This window comes from Calonectris borealis, chromosome 26, assembly GCF_964195595.1.
Source record: "Calonectris borealis chromosome 26, bCalBor7.hap1.2, whole genome shotgun sequence".
NCBI lineage: Eukaryota > Metazoa > Chordata > Aves > Procellariiformes > Procellariidae > Calonectris > Calonectris borealis.
The window spans coordinates 2030512-2055013 of record NC_134337.1 but is presented as its reverse complement, the minus strand read 5'-3'; the positions used below and the strand labels follow the sequence as shown (position 1 = coordinate 2055013).

The 24502-nt window shown below is 48.4% G+C and overlaps 1 protein-coding gene across 1 annotated transcript in view; it reads left to right on the top strand.

Annotated features, from left to right (window-relative positions):
• Window positions 1–581: 581 nt before the first annotated feature.
• Window positions 582–24502, top strand: part of PKP1 (plakophilin 1) — a 42342-nt gene continuing 18421 nt past the window's right edge. The window contains exons 1-3 of the mRNA XM_075174231.1: window positions 582–783; window positions 7953–8053; window positions 17632–18056. Coding sequence (XP_075030332.1) covers window positions 582–783; window positions 7953–8053; window positions 17632–18056 — 728 coding nt within the window. The remainder of the gene's footprint in view (window positions 784–7952; window positions 8054–17631; window positions 18057–24502) is intronic.

Genomic DNA, 24502 nt, shown 5'->3' with positions numbered 1-24502 from the left:
ACACCATTTTGATCCAGTTTAGACTAAGGGAAATAATAAAATACAAGATGAGCAGGCTGTGTGGGAGATCTTCCAGCCCTCCGGCTGCCGAAGAGCACCGTTTCCTACCCAGCCCCACAAAGCCTCACCCGTGAGCCCTTCACAGTGGAGGGGACGGCGATGTCCATCCCCAACCCTCATGCCTCCCAAGCCTTGCCTGCTCCCCATGGGTACCCGCACGCCCCCCTCGACCCGTCTGTTTTGGGGCAGGCTGGGGGAGGCAGATTTAGGGCGAGGGCAGCGGGGAGCCGCGTGCCCCGCAGCGGCGGGACGGGGGCTGCAAGCGAGCCGCGGCGGGGAGCGCGTGGGTGTGTGCAGGCAGGGCTGTATATCCAGTCTGGCAGAGGGTGTGCCTGCTCACACGCCGGGGAGCCGAGCCGGGAGCAGGAGCCCTGAGACACCCTCGGCTGCGGGACGTATGGCAAGGAGGGGTTCGGGAGATTAACCCCAGCACGAGACTCGTTTGCTGTCGCCTTGTGTCGTGCGTGGTCAGGTGAAGTGCAGCCCCCTCTCCCCCCCAGCCCCACGGTCTGCTGGCAGCCATGCTTCACTCTCCACTGAAAACAGCGTTGGCATATGAGTGTTTCCAAGACCAGGCCAGCTCCACTCTGGCTCTGCCCTCGGACCACAAGCTGAAAACTAAGGGCACGGGAAAACAGCGGGTCCAAGAGCAAGTGATGATGACGGTGAAGCGGCAGAAGCAAAAGTCGTCCGTGTCGTCGAGCGTGGGCCACTCCAACCGAGGTAAAATCCCACCGCGCTCTGGACAGCAAGGGGCTCCTCTCTGGGGACAGAGCAGCTGCTGTGGGGTGCTTTTGTGGGCTTTTGTTTGTGGGGGACAGACCGGTTCGCGTCTCTCACGGGTTACCCCGGGCAGGGGATGCCGAGGTCTCTTGCACTGGATGGAAGAGTTAGGACAAGACGCGGAGCTGGATGCATCGACTCCCTCCCCGGTGGAGCTGATCTCCCGGGAGTGCTGCGCTGCTCCACATCCCTGAGGCACTTGGCCATTTCAGTGTGGTGCTATTAACCCTTTGTTCCTGGCTCTAAAGCTGGAGTAGCTGCCTAACCTTTGCAAATCCTTCCTCTGAGAGTGCCCCCATGGTTGGAATCCTCCGCCAGACCCATCCCCTCCTCTGGATGGCCAGAGCTTTTCCACCGTGCCGTGGGGCCGGGAGCTGGCCACAAGCCGGGGCTCGGCTGTCTCCTGGGCATTGTGGCAGGTGGAGCGCAGGCAGCTCTGCCTACACACGGGACACAAACCTGAGCTCGGGATTCACCTCTAAAGCTCCCAGCATGTCTCCCATTTGCAGGCTGAGAACAGTGGGAGCGTCTGGGACACCCCAGTGTGAGTGGTAGGAAGGAGATGCGTTAGGAGGAGAGGTGACCTTTTCTTACCACAGTGGCTTGCACTGGTTCAGTGCGGATGCTTCGCAGCCCCCTCCATTTTGCAGATGGGTAGAAAGGGGTGTAGGGATCCGGGCAGCCAGTCCACCTCCATGCACCGAGTCTGTGCCATAGAAAGCAAGGAATCAGCTGAGTCGTGGAGCCAGGTTTCCTGCTGGAATACCTTCCTCTTTGGGTCAAAGCTTGGCAAATGGTTTTCTTCGCTGTGCTTGCGTCTGGAGACAGCTGATTTGGAGGTAAACCCCAGCTTTCCCCAGCCGGGAGCTGCAAACCCAGAAGGTTGCGACAGCCACAGTGCAAAACCTCCTGGCTCTCGGAGGTTCTTTCGCCAGCAGCTGCAGCGAGCTCACTGGCCTGGCTGAGTTCACTGGGAAGAAGAAAGCCCGAGGCTTTGGGGGAGAGGGGGGGCCGGGGCTGGGACTGAACCGTTCAGCCACGTTCAGAGTGAGGGGTGTTTGCTGGAAAGCTGGGTGACCTGGGCCAGTCTCTGCCATCTCTTTCAGGGACTATGGCTTGGATCGTGAGGCTGAATCCAGCGCTGGTGAGGTGTCATGGTCCAGACACATGTTTTGGGCTGGCTTACCAACAGAAGCCGGGTGGCACTAGGCTGCTGGGTGAAGCGTGGAGATGGTGCTCCCATAGGAGCCATCCCGGCTGTATGCATTGCAATGGCTGCGACGGAGGGAATAGAGCAGCTTCACGGTGGATGGCATGTGTGCAGTGACCCGTGATGGGCACCACCAGGAACAAATCTCTGCTTTCTCTTTTTTTGTGTGTTTGTGGACATAGACTCCAAGGGGTTGGTGGGAGACAGGGCAAGGAGAGCTTTCTTCCGCCACCAAAATGGAAGATGCAAACCTCCTCCCACCTCAGGAGGGTTTATTGCTTAAGGTGTTATGGTGCCAGACCTGACAAAATAAGATACAAACCAGGAGGAGACGAGAGGCTGTGGATGGGGATTGGGGCACTGCCAGCCTCCCTTTCCAGCGGAGGGGTATTTCAAGGGGAAGAGGGGAGAGATGTCTCCCACTGCTGCCCATAGGCAGGAAGGAAGGGAGACAGAGGGCGATTATTCTGCTTGGAGAGAAGCCCAGGTGAAACCTCTGGGAAAGGAAAGAAAAAAACCAAATTCCCACCTGCCCGTCTCTGCTTGACAGGCTGAAGCTAAACCCCTCCTCCAGACACTTTTGGAAATGTCTGGGAATGGGAATTGCGTGGAAATGTGCACCTCTGGCTTCTGTGTCCCAGGGAAGCTGAGTCACATCCAGCTCCCAGGAGCTGCCTCCAAACACGGGGCTGAGGCTCTCCCGTTCCCACCACGGGGAGGTTGGCCAGCACGAAGGGCCTGATGGCTGATTCACCCCCGCGGCTGCTCTCTCAGTGCGTTTCTGGACAGAATCCCAGAAGGGCAAGAAGTTGCCATTTATTCTCGGGGGTTTTCTCCTGGGTTGAAGCCTGCGAGGGTCAGGCTAAACTTCCAAGTATTGATTTTTACTCCTGTTGGTCCAAAGGTTAGCTGAGCAGACCTAATGAGAACCATTAATGTTTCCTACAAACAGGCTGTCAGGCATGGATGTCTGCCTGTTCAAATGCTCCTCCAACATCAGCTACCTGCATCCCCCAATGATTTCTCAGAGATGCTCCTCAAAGGCAGCACAAGCTGGGGAATTCACAAAGCCCCTCGATAAATATTCGGGTGCTTTGTTCCCTCTGCACCCAGACAGTTTCCTGCGTGTGTCTGGGTAGGTGTTGGTCCAGGTCCAGCCGTCTGTTGCTGCATTTTGATCTGTGGTTTGAGCAGGAGCTGAAGCGCGGTGCAGAGCTTCCCCCAGCTTCAGGAATGCATGCGCCTGTGTATGTAGGATGGGGAGCATGGACATGGACCTCTCTTGCATGTAGAGAGGTGGGCGTTGTATCCCATAACTGGAGTTTCTTTAGGGGGTCAACAGACGTTCTCTCAATGTCCTGCTAATTGATGGATACATAAAATGAGTTGGTTATTTGAGGTCCAGCAGATCAAGGCATTGTGGCCACTCTCTGAAGATCTGGTGTCACCCAATACGTGCACAAGCCACAGCAGGGCAAGGTGATCTGGGCTCAAAGTGGGGTGCACCGGGGTAGGGCAGTGAGCAGAAACCCTGCAAGCAGCATAATCCTGCACCCACAGTGGGACCTTTTCTCAGCACAGCAGCTATGGGTGTTTCCAAGGACGGCTGCAGAGTTTGGGTCTGTGGAGTCTGCCTTCCTTGGGTTTCGGGTCTGTGGGGTCTGCCCTTCTCACCATGGGAATAGCTAACTGGATGGCTCCCTCTGAATTTGCGAGTAATGCAAATTTCCAGGGAAAATGAATTTCAGTGGCACGGCAGGAGAAAAGCCAGGCCAAGCTGAACCAGCTCCTTGTAGCCAACAGCGCTAGTCTGCAAAGTCCTCTGGCTAAAGAAAAGTTTTGCCAGTGACTCGTCACTGGCTGGCAGGGTATAGCAGGGAGCAAAGATCTGAGGAAACCCAACCAAGGAGTGTCGTATCCAAATGTCTTGCGGCTGAGCTGTGATTTAGAGGTTTGCTATGATGGCTGTGGCTGAGAGGGGAGAAATCCCACCTAGCTCTAGTGGGGTCCCACCTAGGTCTAATGGGGGTCATTACTCTGATGTGAAGGGAAGAGGAGATTTTGGGGATAGTAAGTCTTCTGAAGACTTCTGTAACCTTCCCCCAGCATGAGATGATTCAGTGAAAGCCATCCACTCTTCCACAAACCTTAGATTATTGGTATAGAAAAAATACCCAAACCCTTTAGCTCATAAGCCAGAAGGCAGAAATGAAGTTTGGTCATTCCTGCAAGAATCTCAACTTCTGGGATTTCACTAGCACTTCCCTCCTAGGAGGCATCCAGGCTTTGCTTTGTGCCTCTCACAGGCCCTCTTCTCTTGCTACGTTTTTCCTATGTTTAATCATCCTTATTGTTTTAAAGCCGTGCATAGTTTATTATTTAACTCGTCTAGCCTGCACTACCAGTGACGGGTTCTTGTCTTGCCTTTCCCTGCCACAGATTAATATTTATTAACATGCATCCACTTCCACAATGCTCCCTGTTAGCTTTATGTGTCCGGCTGAAGTCTTTCGCTGTCGTGCTTGAGAAATGTCTCTTCTGACACAATTCTTCTCGCCATCAGTCTCTTAGTTTCAAGGGGTGTAAAGTTGCCTTTGAGGAAAATAAATAACTCGTCAAGCACAGGCATATTGGGTTGGATGGAAGTCTCAGTTTGCTCTGCAATGATCGATAACAGGGATAGAGAGGAGGATGAGGGCAAGGCGAGCATGTGGGGCAAGCAGTGGGGCTCACAGTGCTGAAATGCAAGATCTTGCCATCCTTACCTGTTGTAGATTGTACCCTCGTGAACTGTCCCACCGAAGTTAAATGAGATTTTAGATTGACCAAGTTTTGAAGGAAATGCCTTGGGGGAATGACAATGTGGGGGTGGGAGAGAGGGGTCCCTACGACAGCCCAGCCAGCGCCTGAGCAGCCCTCGGGGGTATTTTCTGCCCACAGCCATGGTCGCTGGGAGGCTGTGCTTCATCTGAGTGATTCTCATCCGTGTCTTTTCTGCCTCTGTCTCATCTGTTATCTACTACTAATACAGCGGTTTTAATTGGCTCTGTGTTTGTCCAAGTGCAAGTGGGCACTTCAGAGACCTAAACAGCTCCTTGGATGACAGCACATGGGACACAGACCTATGGACATAGCTAGGAAAAACGCACCAGGGAGGCATCTCCCCCAAAGAGCATTTCCACCCCCTGCCAAAATGTTTTTTTTCAGGAGATAGTCTGTTTTTATCCCAGATTCTCAGGACTTATGACCAGCTGGTATGGTCTTTACCCCTGAGGTCGTTGAAAAGAGGAATATCCTTCCTCTCCCCGAGGGCTGGTGATACATCTCCAAGCTGGCTCTCAACATGAACCAGGCAGAGAAGTGTCTAAACTTGCAGGGCTAAACAAAGATGATGTTTTCTTTAGCCACCTCCATGAGAAAATCCCCAGGTTCTTCCTGGCCTTCAGACTGAGCTCTCCAAGCAATAAATCACAGTTGCGTGGTGGCAGGAGAAACACCTTCTCCAATCAGCAAGGCGGCTTCAAAATGCCTTGAACATTTGAGGTTATATATAATTATATATTTATAAGCTCTTATATACAAGTCCTTGGAGGTTAAGGCAACTCTTCAACAACTGAAGAACATAAACTTGCATGAACTGCCTGGTCTCTTGAATTTGGCCATGTAGCGGTGAATTTATACAAGAAAATTAGAGATGTGCCTAAACTGGCTTATTTTTGGTGTCTCCTTGCTCAACCCCAAAGTCTTTAGTGCAGTGCATGGCAAGAATGGATCCTGAAAGGAAAAGCACGGTCCCCAGGGAGGACTGGTCAGATTAACCTGTGAGTCATGCCCAGAAATCCTTTCTTCCAACTGCTCACTCACAGTGTCAGGAAAATGCTCCCAGGTACTCCTGCCTGGAGTTACACGATGTTTGCACAGAACAAGAGGTTGATTGTAAGAAGGAATTCCCAGGAAACGGTTATCATGGGATTGTTTTATCTTTGTGCTCAGAACTATTGTTACTAGCTAACTCTGTCCCCTGGTGAACCACCTAGCCCAAACTTACCATTTCAAGCCCTGCCTTGCTTCTGCTGAAGGCCAACACTAATGTCCTCATCTGGGGTTTCTGGGAAATCCCAGGGTGCGGAGGGAAGCACAAGGTGAAGGGCACAGCTGAATTGTATCTCCCGTTGCACATCAATGGTAATTTCCTTGCCTTATCAGGAAGTTCTGTGGAACTTAATATATATATATGAAGTAATCAGGGCTGGAGAGATATTAACAGGGAACAATGTCCACCAAGTCTCTAGACTACGGAAAATGAGATCCTGTGGTTTTCTGCACAAGTGTATGTCTGTGAAACTACTCTGCTGTTGCTTATTCTGCATTCAGTGATGTTCTTCAGATGCTACCATCCATGCAGTCTTGCTCCTCTCTTGTTGACAATAGAAAGCAAATCTCGTTATTTATACCGCATCTACTGGAATCACCTTCCTGAGAAAATGCAAGAATTTTTAGCCACGAACCAAATCACCATAACAGGTTCTGGATGCCTCAGGCAAGGCAATAAACTAGATTTATTCCAAGGATCAGTGGCTGTAGAAGACCTGAGTGGCTTCAGGGCCTTTGTGGTCGAGCTTATCCAGTTTATCTAAGAGATGAGTCTTATCGAACAATCAGAGAGATTAGGATATTTCTGACATTACCCACCAGTTTAGGTGCATAACTGAAGACAGGTAAGTCCTGATTTTGTACTTTGTTAGACATTCAGAGCTTCCCCTGGAAGTTAATTGGAGTGTAGGGTTTGCACTTCCTCATAACGGGACTTGGGATGCCTCAGTTATTGAGCACTCTTGAAAATGAAACTTAAATGACCTTAAACTCTTTTGGACCATCTGAAAGGGTTAAAGGAATTCCAGCAGGGAAAGAGAATGACTTGCTTAATTTTTCCTTGTAGTGATGAATGTAGGAATGAGTAAAATACTTTTAGGAAGGATCCAAAAATTGCACTGCCAAGGGCTACTGGTGTGAGACAGCTGGAAGAGCTTTTAGTAGGGCTGGGATAGGTAAATCCAAACACTCTGAATAAATCGCTGAGAAATAATAGAAATGGCTGATGGGTTCCCCCTGATCCAAGATATTTGCATCTTTACAGAATGTATCTGAGATCTAGTCTTATATACCTCCCCAGCGCACCAAAAATAATGATGGAGCTTAATACATTTTCAGGAAAAGAAAGTACAAATACACAGAGTGATCTTTTAGAGACTGGAGATTGAAATTTAAGGCAGTGCAATTAGGTTTTTTAGTGTTTGACGATTTGAGATCCCCAGGTGTTAAATAGACTTGATCATAACTTACCCATCATGTTTGTTATTTGTTATTTATTGAATTTAGCAAGCCTTGCTCAGGCTGCATGTGTTGATGTGATTGTTAGTATTCAGACCAGAAAAGCCAGACTGGTTTTGCCTTCAGAGAAGAGGCAAATTTTATTTACCTCCAAGTCAGAGTAAAGGAAGTATGTTCCAGGTTCAGACCTTCTAGGATGCGTAGCACAAAATATCATCCAGTTCCTCTCATACAGCAAAGACCTGAGACATTGGCCCCGTCTCTGACCCTGTCTGCTCTTGTCCACTGTAGATTTTATGGCACTTGGTCTTTTGTGCTGAAAACCTTAGGCTGTTGATTGTGGTCTGAGGGCTGGAGTTTCCAAGAGCTGTTCTGAAATGAACATCTTCTATGAGTTGCCTGCAATGGCAAAGGCTCAACCTATTTCTGTCTTTCCTACGTTCCTGTTAAGGTTTCTAACTCTGTTATTCTTCAGTAATTAAACTCACTGGGAAAAAAAGTGCTATGCTCTGAAGGGGTGCCTGCTGGGACCTCTTTCTCCTGCTGACCATGCTTTTTCCATTTACAGGTTCCATGTATGACGGTTTAGCTGATGGTTATGGCTATGGGACATCCCGGGGCAGCTATTACGCCAAAACCCAAACAGGAAACAGCAGCTGGGGATATCCGGTAAGATACTCTTTTATCTGGGAACTGTGGCATACTCCTGAGGTAACCTGTACAGAAAGCACCCTCTAGCAGGAGCCGTCATGGAGCAAGGTCATAGCACTTCAGAAGCTTGCCCGAGAGACATGACACATGGCTATAGCTATCTTAGAAAGTAATTAAATGCAATGGAAGAGGATGATCGAGGGCCTTATATCTATGTTGGTTGGGGATTTTAGTGTAGACAAGATTTAGTTTGGTTTTGTGGATTAATATCCACACGGCACAAGAGGTTTGAAGCTGTCTGAAGGATCAGTCATGGGTTCAGACTGATAACAACTCAGTTTAAGTTTGGAGCACATCCATTGCTCACGTGGAACAGTTTCCATTTTTATTTCCTGTACCAAAACTTCTCTGTGAACAACATTAATGTGGTTGAGTGGTGATGATCAGGGAATTTGCATTATAACTGTCTTGTTATTCCCAATCTCAATACTAGTGCAGACCCTTTTCAGATATTCTCTGAGCTTGGAAGAGAGGCAGTCCACTTATCCTATAGTGATTTCCAAAGAAAATACTACAGATTGCCAGAAAAAGCACAGGTGAGATAGTACTTGTCTTTATGCAATCTGAGTTTATACATCCCACAGAGGTCCCAGTTCTGTCCTTGCTGACAGATTCTTGTACACTGGGAATCACGTCAAACCACTCCATCATGTACTGGGACAACTTGTGCTCATGTTGCCCTGCCACCTCAGACCTGTATTCTGCTCTTCCTTGGTTTTCATCAGCTATAATGTAGAAAGGAGCGATTCACAGATCTGGGATTTGAATATGGGAAAAAGAAAGGGCTCCTTTCAACAGCCCTGGGACTGTAAAGCAGCTCCCTGTCAAGCATCAAAGGGTTGAACCAGGAAAGTTGCTTGTGTTGGCTTCAAGCACACAGACAGAGGGTTGAAGCTTTTCCTGGTAGTTGCCAGATCCTCTGCCTGTTCATAGCATCAGCATTCCTCAGCTTCAGAAAGATTTATCTGTTGTCTTCCTTAATGGCCTTGGTGTAGCATGCTTGCTTCAAGGCAGCGATGTCACTTGCTAGGTTTGCATCACTGGGTTTACTGCCTACTGCATGTTCAGTAGGAAGAACTGGGAGCGCTGGCATGTCTTTGAAATTTTTATTTACAGACTGTCTGTTGACTTGTTTCAATGTCCTTTTCTGGGCTGGTTAAATCCCAGACAGTGGCGTTTCTGCCTGGTCTAAGACCAAAAGGGTGACTATGATGGGTCAGAGTAGAGGTCCGCCCAGCCAAGTGTCCTGTCTCCATCACTAAGGCAGTGATGGGCCCCTGCAAAAGGGTCTAAGCATGGCAAGCAGGCATGGTACATCCCAGAGTGTTTTTGTGGCCACCAGAAAATTGCAACTGAGGGACCTCCTGAGCCAGAGGTGGAGTCTCTGAGCTTTGTAAGTCAAGTGATTACGATGTTTTGTTTCAATTATATATTGCTGTTTGTCTATTGTGATTCCTGAATGGAGTTTGTTATGTTTTGTCTAAGCAAAACTGCTCTGTTCCAGCCATTCCAGTAGCTTCTAGCTGGGTTTTTTTTTGTTAAAGAGAGAGGAGGCTAAGCCCCAGCTCTGCAATTGTCCCTCCAGCTCATGCTCATGCTGGCAAGGTGGTACTGCAGCTGGTGTTGCTGGTGTGAGGATTATTGTTTAATTTTGTTCATTCCTGATCCTCTTCCCAATCATTACGACAGCTGGATACAAATGCTAGGTAGTTAGAAATGCCACTGGCTGCTGGGGATTTCAGTCCAGCAATGTTGGTGTTCTGGTGAACAGCTTGCAAAATGATTACGAAGATCAGGACCTCCATTAGACACCACAGAGTACTGTGGACATAGCAGTTCAGTCACTTCTGGTTCACCATAGACTTATGCAGCTCATGGCTTTTCTCTGAAGGGCTCTTCTACATTTACTGATGAGGGAAGGTCTTTCTCCAAACCTAAGTGTCTTACAAGCCTTTCATTCTAGAATTTTTCGGCAAAGGTCTTCAGGATCTGGGTTACTTAAGAAAAAGGGACTGGGACTTGTGAAGGATTCACAGTAAAATTTATCATACCTAACTGTGTCTATCTGAAAATCATCCATTTAGTCTTGACAAGTCATCTAGACTCCTCCCATAGCCAACAAAGAGAGAGGTACGAGGAGGTGATTCATCTCCTCCTATCTTGGAGATCTGTCAGGTCAGGATGAATCAGCCCCTCTGGATGCCTATCTCCTTCCACTGGTAGCTGGATCCGAGCAGTCACCCAGCAGGTAGATGACTGCAGTTAGGGGAGATGAGTCCCAAGTGCCATTGGCGCATTGGAACATATAACCTCAAGCCTAAATCTGCTTAACGAGCTTAACAAACATCATACTCCCCAATCACACCGAGGAACCTCCTCCATTTTGGTTCTTCCAGAAAAGCATTAAAGGTTTACACACATCCACGACCAGCCTCCAGCTTGGGTTAACTTTAACTTTGGTCTACAGACCTGCTTGAAGTCTGTGCAGGTTCTAGGCACTCTAAAAAACATTTCCTATTTGTAATTACTGGGTTCTAAGACATGATAACAAAGATAAAGCAAATCTATTTTTGAAGACAAAATTGCTGGACTTCTTTCCAGCTGGAGCTGGTGCTGTGAGTGTTTCTGAGAAGTTGCAAAGTCCTATGAGATGCACAGGCAAATTCAGATATTTCAGGGAAATGACCCAGTATAGCATTCAGGAAAATTACTTACTCTTAATACTTCTGGAGTTAAAAAGGTGTAACAGGCAATCCATGACCATGTTACTGCTCCACAGCATCTGCAATTTAGACACTGCTCTTAGATTGCCTTAATCTAAGGCATTGCTTTAGACGGTGACTCTAAACGACAGGAGGTATCTTGTCTCATCCACAGCTCTTAAAAACTATTATTCCTGACTTCCTCCTTTTGTCTTGTTTTGTGTCTTCTCGGAAATCTCAAGCTTTTTGCTTCTGAGTTTTCTTCCCAACCAACGATACTGATGTTCAAATATCAGAGCAAACGAAATGATAGATCTGGAGGAAGACCTCTCTCTGAATCAGTCAACACTTCTGACTAAAACCTTTGATTTACCCATTACTAAAGACTATTTTCTGTTTATTCCTCTTGTGGTGTGCCTTGTTTGTAGCACCACTGTAACTAGCATTGCAATGAGTACCTTCTCATTATCAGTAGGTAACGCTGAAATCAGCGGGACCACTCCAGAAACAGGCACTCTGAGGGCAGCAGGTTTGCACTTGGCTGCAGCATTTCCTTGGCTCACGTGTCAGGGGTCGGCTCAGCCTTCAGGGATGAAGTCCCCAGTCCCATTTGCACAGTGACCGTGGTGGGATGCAGTAATGGGTACATTAGTGACTCCAAACCTCTCTGTGTTAGGTGATCTTTCAATCCAGGTGCTGTTGAGCCCAGAAGATGCTTAGAGACATTTGTCACCCTGCTGAGTTATGAGTGGCCACCAGTTCCCAAAGCCATCCGACCGCAGGAGCTGGCTATGCCATGTCCTGATGTAAGGCCTGAGCAGTGCCTGAGGTCCCACAGAAGGTACCGTGGTGACCACAATTTACACAGCCAAACCTGAGGGAGGTTTAAGTAAGCTAAACTGGGCACCTAGAGCAGTGCAATCATGGCAGGAGAAGTCTCAGCATGAGCTGCACTCTTGAGTCTGACACCTCAATACCACCCCAAAAATGGGATCTGTTCAGCACTGGGCTCAAAGCCACTGTCACAGTCCGGTGGCCCGTGCGTTGCACGAGTGTGCTGCTCACCCCAACTGCAGGCACAGCTTTGGAGATGCGCAGCCAAATCCCAAACACCAAGGGAAGGCAGTGTGTGGAGGAGATGCATGCCGTCAGCAAAGACCCTCTGAGCTTAATCCCCACCTGCAGCAATACTGCTCCTGCCTTGGTCTGCTGGGTCGGCAGGTCCGTCCCTGCTAGAGGGTCGGGGGGTTCCCAGGTCCCCACTGTCGAGATGATGCAGTATCAGGACAAGGTGCGGAAGCACACCCAACCTCCCCGAGCCGCTGCTTCCACAAGAGGAACTATACCGGCATGGTGTGGGTGTAAGCCGCAGCGTGCCCCCCCGGCACTGCCCCGAACGAGGGGCAAACAAGCCCCTGGTGTGCTGGGTAGGGAAGCAGGCGCATCTCGGACGGTAGGGTGCTCTGCCTCCAGCAAGGTGAGCAGATCATCATCCCACAGAGCTGACCTCAGCCTGGGGCTCGTAGTGAGTCACGTTTCTGAGAGCAGCCCTGCTCCCGGACCGAGGAATATTTGGCATGTCTGATGCTGCTCCGATTAAAGCAGTTAACTGAGTTGGATCCTGGCACATAACAGTAGGGGACCAGTGGCTACTGGGCCACCAGTGCTCACCGCTGCTTTCCTCAGGCACCACTGCTGGGGTCTCAGGCTCTGTGCTGCGCTGGCCCACGCAGCTTGGTTTCTGTAGCAATTATGTCCGTTATGGCACTAATGAAAAATATGCACTACGGTGATCCCTCTGCACTAGAGACTGTTCTTAAACAAATGTTCTCTGTGGGAGAAAGTTGTAGAGCTTTCTCTCCCAAATGCATTATCTGCATGAGAGTTGTTCGCCACGAGACGGGAACGTTCCCTGCTACCCCTGGCTAGCTTTGCCTCTGTGGGCAAAAATCTCTCATCGTCAGTGCGAACTTTGTTCCGTAAGGATTTCAGGACAAAATTTGTCATTTGCTGTGATGACACATTCAAGTTTAAAAGAACCCCCAAAATATAGTGGTTTGGGCAATCCTGTCAAAGAAAACAAAGATTTAGAGTTGTTGCATATCATTGCTTGGTCAGACGCTGGTCTCCCTGTGAGGTTTTGCAAGAGGCTTTATGCTTTGGAGTGGCAAGTTGGACATTACCTGCCCTGGCCAGAACAAACTGAACCATCAAGACCTAAATCTCAGCTGCATAAAGAACCAGATGAAAAAGCACCCAGGAGAGGTGGGAAAGAGCCTTTCAGAAATAGATAAACAATATATTTGCTGGTTTTGCAATTTTTCTCCCTGCGATGGAGTGTGCAGCAGGCAGCAGCTAAAGCGTTTCGCAAGTAGCATCAAGAGTTTTCCCCACCCATCACTCAGGGTGGGACGCTGTCATGTTGCATTGCCTGTGCTTTGCCCTCCAGCCTGGGAGAAACCTGCTCCTGACGTGTTTATACGGAGTCCTTTACTTCTCTCTGTCTGCTGCTCTAGAAACAAACAAATTGCAAGGGAAAAAATTAGAGCTAGGTAATGAACTGATCGCGTCCTTAGATGCAGAAGTCAGAAACACCCAGTTATCTGGGAGGGCCTCCGACGTGGAAAGGCAGCGCTGAGATCGGAGCGCGATTCCAGGGGCTGGCGCGCCTTGCCCTGTGCTTCTGCTTCTCTGGAAAGCGGGAGGAGGAGAGAGAGTTTTCCTGTTAAACAAAAGGGTTTGTGGAAGACAGACAAAAAGGACTCATGATGGATGATTGGGATAACGCCATTTTGATTTTCTCTCTAGCACCAGTTTTATTCCAGTTGAAATAAGAGGTCAGAGGTATTATTTACCTGTCTGGTGCGACTGTTGGATATTCCAACTGATGTTCCTAAAATGGTCCCATATTGCAGGCTGAGAATGGTGACCCATAAACAGCTATTAATTTAAAGGCAGCTCTTTGCTGCTGCCAGTGAAGGAAAGCTCTTACTCCTTGGGCCTCATAAGACACCTGCGCGCTATCAGTGCTCATCTTCACTGCCTTTCCTCCCCGTGCCTCCTTGTTTTAATATGAATGAACAGCTCCCAAGGCTTGGCCTCAAACATACAGGCTCGTTTCACAGGAGGGAGGCGAAGCTCAGGCTAAAATTCAGGATGTCGGCGTTGCCCGGCTGCACGTGAGCACCCTCCTGCCTCCTGCGAGTGCGGGGGACTGCCAGTGCACGATGGTGTCTGGCTGAAAGGAGAGACCTGCCAAGCTGCCCTGACTCCTCAGGTCCCACGGGGAGAAGTCCTGGTGACAGCCTGTGCTCTTTTAAAATGGTTTCCTGATCTTGCAGTGCAGATGGAATCACCGCTTTCTGTCTCCACCCCGCTTTGAGGGACTTCCTTGTCTTTTCCAGCATTTCTCCGCACTCCTAAAGGGAGGAGGTGTGGACCTGGCCCACCTCCCCCACGCAAACACCCACAAGCAGTGGGCAGATGCAATTCAGGGTGTTAGGAAATCTGGGCGGTTTATGAGGTTTGAAGGTGAGAGATTGATTATTTCCTTTCACTAATGCTATTCTGCATAGGGAGAGCTCGCTCTACACACGTAATGGCATCAGCAAAAGTTACGAGATTGTTGTCAGGTGGCTCTTTAAACCACAGACTATGTAATAGCATCACCTTCACCTTCAGAGATGCCATCTCTTCTCCAGACGGCAGAGTGCCTCGCTTCTACCTTGCTGTGCATCCTATCTCACTGATCGCTGCATCCAGCGAAGAGATAACGACACGGGGAACTCCATTCCCTCGGCCACGTCTGCTCCTGTGTTAGAAGTGAAGGTGTCTGACTTAGCTTGGTGAACATCTGAAACGGGGACATAGGTTTTAGTGTGAGAAATCTGCTCTTTAGGCACAGACACGGCACCTTGCCGAGATCAAGAAGCGATCAGGTCAGCCGTGGCTGTGCAGGGATTCATAGAGACTGTTTGGCAAGCAGGTCTGAAATCCGCTGAAGCTGGCAGGAGACTCCTCATCGATTTGGAGGCTTTGGATCAGGCTCCTGCTGCAAAGAGGAATTCTAAGATACCAATTAGGTCCGTGCCACTTGAAAGAGATTAAAATGGGCTCAGCCAAGCATCTGGTAGAATCAGCAATAAAAGTCATGCACTGACTTTGGTAATGAGCTTCACATCACACGGGAACTATTTTCCCATGAGTTTGCAAAAGGCTTCCCCGCCCTGCCAGGACCTGCACTGACTTGCCTCTCAGGGCTCCCTGTGTTGCAGAAAGGTGTCTTTCCAAACAGGCGGTCACTTTGCTTCACTCATCTCAGGGCTGGCAAGAAAGAGGACAATGTTATATGCCACTGTAAAACACAGCAGGAAACACAGAATTGATAATTCTGTATCTATAAACACAGACTCACTCACACCTTCCCTCGCCCGTTCTGCTGGCAGAGAGCCCGTGTGAGTACACTGGAGAGCAAACAATAGCTTTAGATAAATAACCAGTTAGCTCTTCCAGGGTTGGCTGAATTGGTTTCAGCAAATGCCCAGGGGCTCCATGGCTCTGCCAAGCTCCTGACAGCCCTACAAAACGATCCCAGCTTGTACTGACTCATGAAGAAAAACACCAGGGCTCACATCTAACAAGCTGCTGCTCTGTCCTCCCGCCAGCCGCTGCCAGCAGCGAGCCCTGGAAGGGGCTTTCCCGCTCCTCTGAGCAGCAAAGTCCACCCTGCACCTTCCTGCTGCAGCCCTGTCCCGTCCCTCACCGTCCCGAGGGTTTCTGAACCCTGGAAAATTAAGAAAAAATGAGGATGATATCACCCTTAGAAGGACATACTCATTCGCAGGGGGGTAGATCATGATTTCATGAAAGGTCATTTTGCCGTTGCTGCATGCATGCTGCATCCAAAGCAGAACCAGGATGGAGAGAACCTCTGTGCACGGCCATCCTGGAAATTTCAGTGGGCTTGCCCCTCTGCCACGGGAGCCCCCGAGACTCATCGCACTTACCCATGTGCCTCGTCCTTGCTCTTCTTATCACATGCAAATTCTTCTTCCAAATCCCTGGGAGCTCTGCAGTATGCACCAAACCTGTTACCTGCTGTGCTGCAGTACTAACAGGTTTTTTCTGTGTCCTCTGGAGTAAACGCAAAGAGAGTTTGCTCCCCTTCCAGCAATTCACCTGTTTAGATGCAAACCTGCAGAATGAAATTACGAAAACTGCTTCAGACTGGTGCCCAAATGACAGAGCGATCTGTGTATCGGGATTCTTATCCAGATGGCATGCCTGCTAGGTAACCCCTTTTAAAAGTTCTCAGCCGTTACCTGTGCAACTCTCTGGGACACAGCAGAGAGGATTCACTGCATTCCAGAAGATCAGTTTGTTAATGGAAATATTTGACTTAATTAATTAACATAATGACAATTCTGCAGAGTGTTGGAGACAGAAATGATGCTGAGTGTGCTCAGGGCTGGGATGAAGTTGGGGCAGAGCAGCGGGACTCAGGGTGAGCCTGCAGAGGATACCAATTTCTCTGTCACGTGGTGTTTCTAGGTTAGGAAGTATGGATTTTTTTCAGTGACATGAACAATTGCACCAGGCACAGGCTTTTCACACCTTGTGCCTTGAACCTCCATGAAAATAATAAGGTGCCAGTGTTGACTTTTCTTTCCCAGCTCAAGGGATCCTTGGGTGGCTTTTGCAGAAAGAGGCACCCAAAGTACTGCTGCTTAAAGTTAGGTGAGAAAAAAAGACCTTGGCCCAACAAGAGACCACAGACGAGCTTTTCCGAGATAAACCAAAGCGGGGTGGGGCAGGCAGTTTTATTCTTTAGTTCTTTTTATGCCTGTTTGCTGTATGTCTTGGAGATCTGCTTGCCAGCATGCTGAGGGGGATGCAGTGGAAAAGCTCAATATTATGGGGCAAACAGCACTAAAATAGCTTGCTTTATTTTCCTTTCTATAGTACACACCTTAGTGACTTGTCTCTCACTTGGATACAACCCTGCAGGCTTCCAGGTGCCAGCATTGATATCCAGAAGGTTTAATATTGCAAAAGAATATTGGATTCAATCCTGGTGTACTTGAGGCAAATCTGGAGGACTTTTGGTGAAGTGGTGGAGACATTTTGAACTGACAGCAGACCAGCTAAAGCCATTTTTTCATTTGATTAATTGCAGTTGTCTTTTTTTACTGTCTTTTATTCTTTTCTTTTTCCTTCCTGGCTTAGTCATCTCGATTCTTATTGCATATCCTCCATTGTTCTCAGAACATCCCATTATATAAGCTGATACTACACACCTTGTAACTCATAAGCAGATATTTGTTGTCTCCACTTGTTTCTTGGCACAATGAGATTCAAGAATCCCTTCTTACTGATTTTTCACTCCCTTTACTCCTTTCCTAAGGAACTTATAGATGGAAGGGGAACAAAATAGCATGAGGAAATTAGAAATAAATGCAGGCAGTGCTGGAAGGTCAGAATGGGGCATCATTCTCTGTGATGGCAAGAGCTGTGATGTGAGCTCCGCTAACCCCATGTGTTGAAAATAAGGCATTTTCTCTAATGCCAGGGTCATGTTTGAGCATTCAATTCTGCTTTCAAGCTCCTGGATGCCGTATCCTGATCACTAAGTGTCCCCAGATTTCAAGGGAGGGTTTGGCACCTTTGTAAGAGCTGCAGGTGGGCTAACCTCCCATAAATTTTGGGCCACAAAAAATACTTAAGAGGCATAGGAATTTGGTAGCCGTGACACCCACACAGGAGTGGGCTTAGCAATGTTGATCTGCAGCTCAACGCTTTCCTAATCTTTTTGTCTTTTGTTTTCTCGTTGGCCAGCTGTACAACGGGACCCTGAAGCGGGACGTGGAGAACAGGCGCTACAGCTCGTACAGCCAGATGGAGGGCTGGGGCAGCAAGCACTACAGCAAGGCTGTCTGCAGCCCCGCCAGGGCCGGCAGCGACTACTGCTTTGTGCAGAACATCAAGAGCAGCCGGAGCGAGCCCGACCTCTACTGCGAACCGCCCCGGGGCACGCTGAGGAAGAGTCAGGTGGGGGGCCGGGCAGAACACAAGGCAACCTTGAACCGCCAGAGCATCTACAGCAGCTGTAGCACCCAGCAAGGAACTACCAGGACAAGTAAAAAAATGCCAGCACGGGCCCTCTCCTGCCCCTCAAGCAACAAGCCCGATGTGGTCTATGCCCAGCCCATGATGAGCTGCAAGCAGGACGTGGTTTATGGACAGGCTCAGTCCAGCTCCAAGTAAGTCTGCTGCAGTGAGCTGAATCTGAGTACATGTAGACATCTGCTGTGGAGGTCTGTCCATCAGAGCTAGTCACCTGAGCTGCTTTATAGCCACTGGAGATCTGCTCACCAGTGCACACCGCGCTTAATCGCATCCTGCAGTAGAGACTAAAGTGGGTCAGATGAGTCACGCTCTTAAAGGGCTTATTTCTTTTCATGGGCTATGGAGGGAAACGAATACGACTGGCTCAGTGTATATATCTCTGCTGTAGCTGTGTGATGTTGGGCAAGATGATCCCCCAGTCCCTGTGGTGGTATTAGCCGACAGCTCCTTTGCAAGATGAGGGTGGGGAGGTGAAGAGTGGAAAATCTGGTGTTTGGTGCCTCTCCTGGCTGTCACACTGCTTTGATTTGGCAGAAAACAAACCTAAAAAATCAACTAACTTTGAAGGAGTTGGTTCCTGAGGGTCTGACTCAGAGCAGAGCTGAGAACCTGCTGAGCGGTCATATTTACCCCTCTGTCTTTCCACCTGGCCCTCGCTTCATTCGCCCAAAAGGTCTGATTTGGGTTCCAGAAAAAATTGAGTCAGAAATGGAAATACATAGCCTAATTGGAATAATTTACCTAGCCAGGAAAGAGGAGGGAACAGAAGCTGTTCAATTCCTTCCTGTCCAGAGCATCCAGTCCCATTGGGGTTAGGAATTATGCAAGGGTGGAGGATGGTCCTTCATGGATAAGATCCCTTCCTATAAGTGTTGCCTACAACAACAGGGCATATAAAACACACCAGTGAGCTCAGACACTCCCAAGCTGGGTATATCTGTGCAATGCAGCAGAGCTCTCACTAAAAAAACCTGGTGGGGTTTTGATAGCGTTACAGTGATGCTGATTCAAAGCTGCCCTGATGCTGATGGCTACGCTGCCTCCGGCTCTGGAGCACCAACCATATTCTGCCATAGTCTTGGAAGAGATTTGGTCTGCACAAACCATAGTCTTGGAAGACTAAGATTTGCATGTTTTGAACTGCAAAACATTGCAGTTCAAGATTGCAGTGTTTTAATGGGCTGGAGAAAGAGGGTCTGCATCTTCCACGAGTGTTCCCAGGGGCTACTGCGCTACCGTTGCTGCACCACTGTCATACAGGGCCTGCTCTGCACCGACCCTGAAGTTATCACAACTCCCAGACAGACATGGCAGCTTGTCACACAAACCCTAGAAGCTCCCGAGCTCATTCCTGGTGATCTCTGGTCCAAAAGAGAATTTGCACGCTGCAGCATATGTGTGAGACTAATTAACAGGGCTCATAGCCTTTGTCGTAACTCACACCAAAGGCCTGAGATTGTTGAGCCGTTGACCCAAGGCGTGATGTAGATATTGAGAAAATCCCCCCTCACAGTCAGCAGTGTGAGCCAAATAATGCCCTTTTTCACATCTGAATGTTGATTTCCAGATTTCTCTGGCTAATTCTCTGCTCAGCCTCCCTTGTTTTGTCTTGAATAGGAGTATGTCCCAGAGTGTGTATGCCAAGAAATGTCACTCGCACGTTAGCATGTTGTCATGAAACCTTAGCTTCCCATGTGCACAGTTACTTCATGTTTAACACATGCAAAATTAGCCCTGGCCAACCCGGAGCACCGGTGGCATTGGCTTGCTACTTTCAGAAGCTTTGTAATTCCTCTGGAATAGGAAACAGAGACGTTATATAAACTGGAAGTAACTTGTTCTAGGGAATTTCTGACTAAAGAGCATAAAAGTGTAGTGGGAGGGATGGCAGAATGATTAAACATGGGACTGCAGCTGGCTTCTGCCTAGGGAAAATAGAAAATATTGCTTTTGAGACGTTAGTCCCAGGCAGGCAGGCTTTCTCCAAAGAAAGCCCTGCTCTGCACTGCGCAGCGCTCACGGTTGTAGACTTGGTCATTGCTTTGGAAAGGTCACTTGAAGAATAATGGCATTTTCTGAAGAGAAGGAGAACTGCTGTTGTGAGAGGAATACTCTCCAGCGCTGGATGCCCTTTGGTTAGGGAGTGGCTCCATTTATACACTTCTCCTGGCTTGGGGCATGGCTCATCTGGCAGAACTGGTTCTGATGTGGAAACGTCGGGCTTCAAGTCGTAGGCTCAACTGGGGCTGTGTCCCCTGAGTAAATCTGATTTGGCTGGGGCACACCCCCTCGCTTCGCGTGAAACTCGCTGCAGAGCTGGAATAGTTCGGAGGGCAGTTTGTACAAGCACTTCTGCTCTTGACTCAAAGGAGATGAGGTTGGCAGCAGTTGTCCTTAAAGTTTTGGAAACATACTAAGGAGTTGTCCTCTTTGAAAAAATTACTTATTTGGAAGGCCATTAGTCATTATAAAGTATCTGGCAGGTCACTGTTAGCCTTGGCCTGTAGCGTGCTTTTGTTGGGAAGGGGCCTTCAGAGATGGGTTAGGACCATATCTGGACTCTCTTTGCTGTGTAGGACTGGTTGGAGGATTCTGTACTTGGAGAGCTCGATCTTCATTTGGGTAGCCTGATCTTTGAGTAGGGAGAGGTTTGCTTGTAGGCATCCCATTATTAACCTCTGCATGCAGGAAAAGGGCTTAGCTGGGTAATAGCTGCTGGTAGTTCCCTGTTCGGGGCTCTGTTCTTCCTATTCCAGTAGTTCTTCAGGTAGAGTTTTTGCCTTTATAACAAGGAGAATTTTGTGTTCAGTTTTCATGCTGCAAATCTGCGTAGGTGGATATCTTGTCTGCAGGTTAGCAAACCGTCTCTATGAGCAAGGGAAGGGCTAGATAGTTTCCACACTTTCAGAGGTGATCCTGTGGGGTAATTTCCATTGCTGTGAGAGTGATTACAGCGGGACCTGTGATCCACTGGGTCTCTCTGTGATACAAAACTGCTCTGTAATGCAGCGACTATGGACAGTGTCAGTACTGGTTCAAGAGTGGTGCTTCTCAGGTGTCCTGTGCTACAGATCTGATATCCTTGGATGGTGTGAGATGAAAAAAGGGTCATTGGACGTTCTCTGGTAGTGAGAGTGGCATGTAGATATCAAAATACTGAGTATGCAAGAACTGTCAAACTATCTGTACTGAACAGTCCCTCTGCATTTGGTCACAAAGTTATTTAACTTCTGGAACTATTCTTGATTGTGTGATTGCTTCCATTTATTGAACTGGCTTTGGCTGTGTAAGACATGGAAGAGCTGTCTCTTTGATAACTATCTCTCAGAAGAATCCTTCCTCTTATAGAAGCAACTCTAGTTGATGAAAGCACCTTTCCTCCAGCTAGCTGATGAGTAGTTTAACACCTAAATGTTTTTTGGGAAAAACCATTCTATGATTCTATGATAAACTAAACCATGATGTAGGGTTTTACTGACCCCATAGTATTGGTTCTGGTGGTGAAATCTGGGTTTTGTACTGTTTGTTCAGATCAGGAGGTTAAACAGTACTGACTGGCTTTGAGAAACCTCCTTCTGAAGTTTATTCTCTTCCACCACCCCTGTCATTATGATCCTGCCTCAGTGAGCAGAGAGGGACCTTCTGATGTCCCTTCCAGACATACTTCTCCATAACCACTCAGGGGCTTAAGCCTTTGTAAGTATTATGTCATATCTGGAACAACATTTCCAAGCTCAGTATATCTGTCCTGGGCTCAGAAGTTCACAGGTTATCCTGGTGGCTCCTGCCCAAAGGCAGTTCTCAATGAGCAGCACTCACATTTTGCCACAACACGGCTCTCTCGAGTGAGTCCTGATAGAGCTGGAGGGAGTTTTCTTGGTGTACAGGGCTCCCTCTTCTCCCTGGAACCCTTCTCCTTTTTGGGCTCTCGTGGTATCCCGCAGATCTGCAGCCTTTCATCCCAGAAACTGGCAGCAACAGTGGTTTCATTAGCTGGTGAAGACTACGCATATTTGCCTGCTTTTAACCATTTCCTCTGACGGGTGGTACTTGCAACATGCTCCAAGTGTCAGTGTGTCATCTTGAGCTAGCCAGCTTTTAGCTAAATAACATGTTGCAATTCAGCCCAGTCAGGAAAAAGGTTTCTACATCCTCCTTGGTCATCAGGTAGCAATAACAAGAAGCAGTAATAAAGGATGTGATGTTTAACGTATCCTAGAAAACTTGGAGTCTTTGTCCCCCTCCAGCTGGAACTTGAGGTACAAGAAAACTGTGGCTACCACCAGCTGATGTTGTATTAGTTCTGCTTGCAGACGTGTTGCACGTAGTGCTTCACATACCACATGCACATGGGACTGACAGCCCAGGGCCAGGCTAGATCGTGATACGTGGTGGTTGTGGCTCTGCAATAGTCTGTGCAGTAGTCAACTGGTTACATGCACATCACTTCTTTGGGAGATGCCTGCACCTGAGCTGGGTGCCCCTGTTGCCCTTGCAGAGATGCGGTCGGTGGCCAATGGAGCTGAAATCTGAGGTAGGTCAGTGAGTTACCCCCCAACAAAGTCAGTGCCTCTTGGTTGACTTCAGGGGAAACCGAGGTGTCTGAGCTGGAGACATTACCGAGAGGCCAGACTAATCTCACCCCTTGTGAAGGACTCAGGGTATTCTCATTTGTGAAGATGAAGAGGTGAGCTGGGGTGTCTGCAGACATTCCCCCGCTTAAGGGTTGCTGATACAGATCAGGAGCCATTAATGGACACCTACAATATGCGTTGTCTTCCATAATACCACATGCACCTTTGGCCTCATTTTAAGACGTAGATGCATTTCTCTTTGGTGTTCTCCGTATATGGGAGAAAGAGACTAAAACACCTCATTAGAGATTATGTGAAAGCAAGTGTCTCTCAAGACACCTGGAAATATGTAATATTATTAACAGCCTTGAATATCCTGGCTGGCAGCTACGGAGGAGGCAGTAAAGGCTGGGGCAACCCTTTGGGTTTCCATATGGTCATACTTGTCTATGGTGACGCTGACTTGGCCCCAGCCAAGCTGCAGCAGCCTCTGTGAGCTGTGGCTAAGGTTCGGGGACAGTAAGTATGTGTCCTGTAACCATTCATTCCCAGGCAGGAGCTCAGTCTCTCTGGAAATACTATAAACTGTGAAAACATACAAAAGCTATTGAAAGAGTCAGAAAAGGTACTGAGGGTGTTTTCTGATAGCTCTCCTCTCTTTTGGGATAAATAAAGGTGATCAGTGTCAAAACATAAGTTCTCCAGGGCCATGCCACACAATGAAAACAGAACCAAACACAATGATAGGCACCTTCATTTTGGTTTGTTCTTATTTGGGATAAACTGCCTCTAAAAATGACTATTTCACAGTGCTGGCTCCTTGTGATGTGAACTTGTCTGCACTGTGCGTTTGCATCCAAAGCAATTGCTGTGGAGCTGTGCGTGATGCTGTCCTGGCAGGGTTCATATCATTGCACATGGTGAGGATCCCCGCCTCCCTGGCTCAGTGTCAACCTGTGCCCATCTTCCCTGGTATCTACCCACCCAGCAACGCCTGAGCTTTCAGTGGCATCAAAACCTTGGTGCCATGTCCCAGAGGTGGACATGGCTGCTTGGCATAGAGCATGGCTATTGGGTTTGCTCCGGTGTAGCCTGACTCGGGAAGGCTTGGATGTGCTCGATACTCTGTTTTGAGCGTCTTCCCTCTGATTTCATTAATGAACAATGGAATTTGTCAGAGTTTCTGGCTTCCTTCTCTCCTGGGACTTGTAGCCCTAACCACCAGGATGGAGACTTAGATCTGATTGACGCAAACCAGTCTGCTAATACAAAGTGAACGAAAGGCATTAGTATAAAATGAGGGAATTTGCCTTTCTGTGATACTGATCCTCTCAAGTATTTGTTTCCCTTCCACAACTGAATCTGATCATCTAATTTGTCTCCTGTTGAATCATTTCTAATTGAGGTCTCTCCCTATTCTGATTGCTTCTTTCTTGTGGAAGAAGAACAACCTTTGGAGCTCTTCCTACCAGGCACATTGGCCCAGGTTGGAGATGGCCACAGTCCAAGAATTTGTCTTGGAGCAGGCTGTTGTTCTCGTAGTGTAGATCTGGTTAGGAATATCCGTGACTGGCTGATGAACAATCTCCCATTAGCACAGGCTTTGCCAGGGTGATTATATTCTCAGCTGGGAGAAATCACTACTCCTTCTCGGGCAGCATGACTGCGCCCGGCTGCTTACTCCCTGTGAACTTCTGTTGGTGAGCCAGCAGGGGAAACGGAACCTTCCCCATCTTTTCCCACACAGAACTGGACCTGGATACCTAGTTTTTCCCTGCTGAAGGAGGGTTTGACCCTCTTATGGAGTGGATGTGTAGAAAATTACCTTGCTTGAGTAGCTGGACCAAGTGGACATCCTTCTTTCTCATAAAAAGTGTACCTGATTTAGGGGTTTTCTCAATTTGGTAAATTAAAAAGAAAAAAATAATTCACCATGATTACATATGCTGCATGGCCACTGACCTGGTATTTTTATTTACATGCCTCCCTCCCGACACTGCCAGCCC